The sequence below is a fragment of the Triticum dicoccoides genome, chromosome 3B (assembly GCF_002162155.2).
Source record: "Triticum dicoccoides isolate Atlit2015 ecotype Zavitan chromosome 3B, WEW_v2.0, whole genome shotgun sequence".
Classification (NCBI taxonomy): domain Eukaryota; kingdom Viridiplantae; phylum Streptophyta; class Magnoliopsida; order Poales; family Poaceae; genus Triticum; species Triticum dicoccoides.
Window position 1 is genome coordinate 538,230,300 of NC_041385.1, and position 7,290 is coordinate 538,237,589.

The 7,290-nt window shown below is 41.1% G+C and overlaps 1 protein-coding gene across 9 annotated transcripts; it reads right to left on the minus strand.

Moving 5' to 3' along the window:
- Window positions 1-2,076: 2,076 nt before the first annotated feature.
- Window positions 2,077-7,284, minus strand: LOC119276948. Of its 9 annotated transcripts, none has more exons than XR_005136866.1 (7): window positions 6,882-7,284; window positions 5,718-5,855; window positions 5,255-5,361; window positions 4,174-4,731; window positions 3,586-3,660; window positions 3,303-3,370; window positions 2,077-2,451 (listed from the first exon to the last, which is right to left on the minus strand). XR_005136866.1 is itself a non-coding variant. In XM_037558130.1 (7 exons), the coding sequence occupies exons 2-6, from the start codon at window positions 5,800-5,802 to the stop codon at window positions 3,343-3,345; spliced, it is 444 nt and encodes a 147-aa protein (XP_037414027.1). In that variant the 5' UTR covers window positions 5,803-5,855; window positions 6,895-7,284; the 3' UTR covers window positions 2,077-2,451; window positions 3,303-3,342. The 9 variants fall into 9 exon arrangements, 5 of the variants coding, with proteins under 5 accessions (XP_037414027.1, XP_037414030.1, XP_037414029.1 ...); XR_005136869.1 differs by having other exon boundaries at window positions 4,174-4,288; window positions 4,384-5,361; XR_005136868.1 differs by having other exon boundaries at window positions 4,174-4,288; window positions 4,376-5,361.
- Window positions 7,285-7,290: the final 6 nt, after the last annotated feature.

The following is a 7,290-nucleotide window of genomic DNA, read 5'->3' on the forward strand; positions in this document are numbered from 1 at the left end:
CACGCACCTGGACATACAGGGTTTATAATGAATGGGCATTCTTGAGCCCATCATCTGTTAAAAAGTTCGAATACCTTCGGGAGTGTTCGGCGTCACGAGTTTGGCCTTATATGCATCAGCTCCGAATCATGTCTTTGGTCAAATGTTGGGATTGCCCGGCTCTTGGTTTACCGCCTTACATTCCGTTATAATCGGCTAAGGTGGCCAAAGGAGAACTACTGCGATTGTGCCCTGGTTATTCCGGATGAGCACCTCAGTAGAGAAAGCCGAAAACTGACCGTCATGATACAGCGAGAGACTGATCAACCACTCGACGACTCACCGGAATCTCTAGGATTCCTCCGCCTTAACGAAGGGTCATTTTCCGGCCAGGTACATACACGCCCGTATTCGGATGCACGCGATGATACCAGGGGCTACATAGTAGCCCCAATATTAGAATCCCGCGGCTAAGCAAAAGTGTTACAGCTATATAGTCCAGTTGCCTAGTTCGACGTGCGATCACCTCCTTGCCGGACCAAGATGTTGGATAAAGAGTGATCAGGCACATTTTTTACCGAACACCCCCGCATTGTATGCGTGGGGGCTGAAGCCAACGACTGCTATCTTTCGGATTACGCGCGCGCGCGCGCACACACACACTGCTATCTGGGCTATTCTGTTACGCGTAACAGAATATTATTCTGTTACCCTTTTTTGAACTGACGGTTACAGGTGGTTGTATTGATGTTTTCGAAGCGGTTGAACTGATGCTTTCAGTCGTGTTTAACAGATCGTCTTCTTTAGTTCAAAAACCTTTTATAACTTTTTTGTCGGAACAGGGCGTGTAATATATCATTGGAAAGCTCTTGACAACCATATTTCAAGTATATTGAACGTTTTTGCAAAATCATTATGGTTTAAGAGCAGTTTTGGAAAAACCGTTTTTTCAAAACCGAAAAGGTGAATCGTATTTTGGACTCAATTTTCAAACAGTTTCTCGGAATTGAGCAAATAAGATGGCGTTGGAAAGCTGGTGAAAATCCGCATCTTCCATATATGTATTGTTTTTTCTAATTCTATATGATATAAAAGTAATTTGAAAAATGGTGAAATTCTGGGCGAAAAGTATTTTCGCAATTTTTTGCAAACAGTTTGTCGGATTGACGCAAATTATATGGCGTTGAAAAGCTACGGAAAATGCGCAAGTTTTTCATATTGAAATGTTTTTCTAATTCCTTACGGTTTAAAAACGAATTCGAATACGGTCAAATTTGATTTTGAATGTGATTTTTTTTTAAATTTGTCGAAATGGGGCAAATAATATACCGTTGGATAGCTATCGAAAATGCGGAACTTAGTCATGTTGAATGTTTTCTCAAATTCATAACCATTGAAGAGTAATTTTGAATATGGTGACACCCATCATGCTGTTTTCCCGTCAGGAAAAACAGAGTACTTGTACTGATGTATATGTGTGTTTGTACTGATGCATTTCTCACAGAGCAATTTTGAATGGTACCGGGAAAAGAGTGTACTTGAACAGATGTCTGTATGATTTTGTACTGAGCGTGTCTTTACGTACTAGACTGAATTTCCATGGTTTATTTGTTTGAGCTTTTTTTTCCAAACTTATCTAGGATGTCATGTTCAACTCTTTCCTGTACTTATATGCTAGTAATAATAGAACGTTTCCCATACAATTTTTGTCCATTTGTGGACATCAACCAAAATAGGCACGAGAGAGCGCTATGAAACTGATCATTGTTTTCGACCGAACTATTGTGTTCTTCTTTTCCAAGAACTTATTTTTATACATATGAGCAAACATTCCATGCTTCTCAACTTCGAACTTTATTTTCGTTTTCCTGTAAACTTGTTGTATATTTGAGTATGAACTAAATATAATCTTTGTCGAATTGCTTCAAATATTTTTGTATAGCACACGTACAAACCTGATAAGCATATGTACAAGTACATATTAAATTTTTTTGCGTTTTTAAAAATCAAATCAAGGTTCCAAATGAATCTACATATAATGGATCATTCAATGTTTTGTACTATTTTAGAAAAATAAAAGAACCAAATCTGGATACATAGTTTGCAGATCACATCACATATACCAAATAATTATTCCTGTAAAAACAGCAAATATTTATTCTATAAAAGAAGGATCCAGCAGGAAAGGTACATCAGTACACATCCCTCCAATCAACAATGTTCAACACATATTTGTTATACAGTAGGTCCCACTGCAAACCACAAGTTAATTACTTCCCTCCAGAACATGGACAAATCCTAGAGCAACCTGAACTGAATGAAGAAACATTTTTTATTCCTCTGGTGGCCTGCGTGGACCAAAACGCGCCTGTGATCTTGTTCTTCCTCTGAACTTATGGTCTTTTTTAGTTGAAACTGATGTAGACATTTTTCGTTGAACTATTGTGGAGTTTTGAGTAGTAGACGCACAACCTGACAAGGCAATGTACAAGTTCTTGTAAAAAGGACAACCAAGTTAATGTAGAGTAATATCATAAGTTCACAAAGAAAAAATAAAAAGAGTTTTGTACTGCTTTTGCTATAACAACTAAGTTAATGGTGACTCATCAATTTTTCTTTACGATATATCTAAACTTACAGAATTTTCAAACTTGCACTGACGATACTTTAGGTGATATATCTAAACTTTACAGAATTTTGAAGAAACTTGCTGCAAATCATCACTTATTTAGGTGATATATCTAAACTTACAAAGTTTGGAAAACTTGCACTGACGATATTTCTGCACACACACCAACTATTCTGTAATTTTTCATGGACTGATGATAGATTATACACCGAACTAATACTATGTCTAGTACAAAAATTCTCTATACACAAGATAAGGAGATGAACGTCCAGGGGTAGGTGGGGAAAAGCTAGCACCTCCCTGAGCTGCATTTTTAAATGATGCATGCTTAATTCTTAGGTCATAAGTTTTTAAATGCTAGCACTGCTACCGGCATTTGTAAATGCTAGTGAACTTGAACTTATGGTCTCCCGAGATATGAACTGATTGTGTTAGAAGCACACGCACAAAATCCAACGAGCTACTGTAAGAACATGTAAAAAGAAAATCAAGTTCATGTATATTAATTGGGAGAAGTTCAAAAAGAAACTTCTAAAAAGTTTGTACTGTTTTTGCTATAACAACTATAGTCATCTTTGCCAACAATGCATATTACATGGTTAAAATAAGTTTTTTCAACTGAACTAAAATAATAAATCATACTGAACTAATATTAGAAAATGGAAATGGGCATGTTACTGAAATATTAACTGACCGAACTGTAGTTTAGTGGAGGAATTCACACAAGTTGGTCGTCATGGAAGATCATTCCTTGTGGACATCCTATCAAAACAGATGTAGTGTCACTTGATGCAAAAACAGATTCTCATAGTCCTTTGGAGGTATTATAAACTTCTCCGAAACTTCTAAAAATTGATCGCATGAACTAAGTGCGAAAGAAAGTGCGACCTTTTTTTGCAATTAGTGTGAAAAAACATCACTAGACAATCTAACATCTAAAATAATTAGCTACATTTTTTTATTTCTTTTGCTACAACCTGAGTGAGTACCGAAACATTGAAAGAAGAGGCTTTTTGGGCACTTTGACTTTGGCAGCTTGTTTTTGCTGCAACCTGAAAAAAATATGAACAAGATAAGATTTTGTCAAGGGGAACTTAACAGGGTCTGGCGTTCGAATGATCTAGGGGGTTATGTCCAAACTTTTTTAGAGTTTTTATGTAAATATGCATCGATCAGCAAATAGCAGCATTTTAAGCAACAAGATTTTGATAGCAATCATCTTTTGTAAAAACAACAAACACAGTAGTGCAACAGCATGCACATTCATCTTTCTGAATTTCTTCTCACTTCCTGTAAATGCAAAACCAGAATACATAGCAGCAGCAACCCCACATACACATTCATCTCTCAAATCTCTCTCAAACTCGCTCACTTCCTGTAATGCAATAGGATTGGGGGCCGGGAGCAGAGGTCTGAGGAAAGAACAATTAATTGGCAGATGGATTCGAAGTTGAGATCAAACAAAACAAGTTAAGATTAAAGAACAATTGATTGTTCCCCAGATTGAATGGATGGAAACAAACAAAATGAATCAATTTGATTACTGATTGCGCTGCGGTAGCTACCTTTGTCGAGCTCGAGCTGTTCGTTGAGGGGCACCTTGGGCGGCACGCTTGGCCTCCTCGTTCTCCTCCACGTCAAGGTTGCTGGTGTGCTCCTTCTCCTTCTCATTCCTACTTCCTTCTCGATCGAAGTAACAACATAAACACCACCACTAGCAACATTAAAGGTGTGAGTAAGGGTTATGCTCGAATCAATATTCAGTACCTCTGTACCTTCACTCGTCACCGCACTCGAACAGAAATTCAGATAGAAAACAGAGGTAACAATAGCAGCAATTGGTAGCTGCATAGTAGTGGGCATGCATCAGCAGCAGCAGAAAAGGATGCGGCTGTGCCGGGCAGTCCTAGGTGCAGCAGCAGCTTGCAGCAAGGAGCGGCTTGCACTCAGCTCCTTGAGCGACCGGCCATAGAGGAAGCAGTTGGACTGTTGAGCTGGAGGTCCTCGACCCCGCGACTCCTCCAGCAGGCTCCACTTTTTTGCCGCTAAAGCATAAGCCATGGCCTGTGAGCGGGACGCGTCCATGGCGGCGACATTGAACGGACAGGGCTGGTGGTAGGGAACTGCTTGTACGCGGTTGCAGGGACATTGAAAGTAGAGATTGGACAACATAGGTACATCAAGTAATTGAACTGACTGAAGAAGAAATAATAAGTAAACAATACTCTTTTTTTGTTATCTAGCAATAGCAAATGTTTTCTATTTTAAAAATGATGTATGACACAAGCAAAACTTGATACAGATTGTATGGACGCACAAGATATATAGACTAAAGTAAGAATTGACCTGAAATGAATCTAGAATAAGTTTTGGACTGAGCTAAATTTAGAAATTAGACTGAACTAGAATTAGAAATTGAACGGAACCAAGTATAATGCACTGAAAAGAACACACATGTACACGAACTGATTATAAAAGATGAACACGACCTAACAACAAGGACACACATGAACTAACAAGAACATACCAGTCATTAACAGATTATAAATGGTGACAACACATCATAGCAGCTTGCGATGACAGCAGATTAGAACAACACGTTCAGCACAAAATACATTGTAGGTGTGCATTGGAGCTTTCCATTACCTCGTGGTGTGCTTGCCCACCAAAGCCGAGGTGTTCCTTCTGTATCCCTACCACATGCCGCAGCGCCGAAGTATGAACTGGAGCAGCACTCCGCACTCGACCTAGGCCTAGCACCAACAATTCAGCAAGAGATGACATATGTAATCCAATTAGTTTTCACAAATTCTTAGTTCAACAATTACATACTAGTATCCCAATCTTGAACAAACTACATTACATAGGAATAGCACCAACGAGGTAAACTAGATTATACTTCTGATGTGAGTTTTTCTTTTGAACTTCTCTGGTTCCCTTCTCTGAATTGTTGCAGTAATTTGACTCGAACTTATAGCCTCGGTGGAGGACTAGACTCGAACTTGTAGCCTCAGTGGCGCACTAGACTCGAATTTGTAGCCTCGGTAGTCAGAATTGTTGAGCTCGGACGGGCAAGGGAGGTAGAGCTGTACTTTGGTAAGCACCATACCTGGACGGGGACAATGCTGAAGCAGTGCACGGGGGCTAGTTCCCGACCGCGCAGGGAGAAGCAGTCGGGGCAGGGTTGGAGCCATGGCAAGCACCGGGGTGCGCCTTCCTCAGTCGCGAAGCAATTTGCGCCTCCACACTTTCCCACAAATTGTCCAGAACACAACTTTTAGCAACACGATAAGTAGTAGTAGTAGTAGCATTAATGTAGGTGGCAAGGTAGCAGTGGCAAAAAGGTAGGAAATTATTCTTAATTTGCTCCACAACAGCTTCAGTTCACATTTGCTACAACTTTCAGTTGGAAAAGAAAGACAAAACGGATAGAAATCCCCCAGTTGGGGTAGTGAACCTTTTTACTGAACAACTAATTCTACCATATAGTAAACTGTTGTATAACTAGAAAACAGTCTGGCATCATCTTCAGGTCCAGTTGGATATAGATCACCAGTTTTTGGAACTGGGTGCAGTGCCCTGCTTAACAAAGTTGAATATTCACTTCTTTTCCTTGGTGAGATATACCTCCAAATCTGGTAGGGCGCTGTTAATCATATTGTTTGCCTTCTTTTTTCCCTGTCTAATTTTGGTGGTTGTTTCAAGGTTTGTAGGTGATGCTGAAGCTAGTGGCCCTGAATAGTATGCAGAGGCAATCTAGAAGATGAGGGTACTATAAATCCGAAGGGTAAAAACTATAGAAATTTGCGGTCTTATGCGGTTATGCCTCCATGAGATATGTGTGTGCCCAGGAGTGGAATTTTGTATGGTGATCCTTGTGTTACTGGTCTGCTGGTAGTTTCTGTTGTGTTAATTGTTGTAACTCCGGAGGCCTTGGTATGGTTGCGCCCTGAGCTGTGAGCAGCGGTTATTATTTCTAGGCCTTTTGTTAAGCACTACTTAAGCAGGGTGTTTGTCTTCAATCTGGCGAGCTTGCGCTACAGTAGAAATGAAAATATGTTGGAGGGAGCATGCTAGATTAGAAGAAATTCTTTTTTTCACATTTGACACCTGAACTTTGACTTGTTATTCCCAACAAAACCCCCTTGAATGTTTTGTTTTTTCAAACTTCCCAAGTTTACATTTTCGAAATGATTGAATAGTAGTATATGAGCTCACTAACACGATGAAATTTCTACTGAACACTAAGGTGCATAATATACACACAAGGTACCTGAACAATTTACTTAGCCTAGTCGAAGGAGAAGGTGCAGCAGCAGCAACAAGTTGTGAAAGAAGGACTTGTCGCCCGTGGAGATGTTTGCCTGCACGCAGCTACTTGAGCGACCGACCGTGGAGCAAGCAGTTGGACTGACGAGTTGGACGGCGCGTTGTGGCCACCGGATGCGGCGACACGAAGCGACGGCCCGTTGCGGGGGTGGGGGTAGGTCGCCAAGGCAGAGGTAGGGACGGCTGGTTGTGGCGATTGGTGGCGCTATGGTGGCTCCCAACAGTGGCGGCTAGAAGCAGCGGGGTCGGCGGCAGCGCGTGGAAGCAGGGGGCCGGCGGTGGCGCGTGGAAGCAGGGGGCCGGCGGTGGCGCGTGGAAGCAGGGGGGCACCGGGAGCGAGGGAGGAGGTAGGG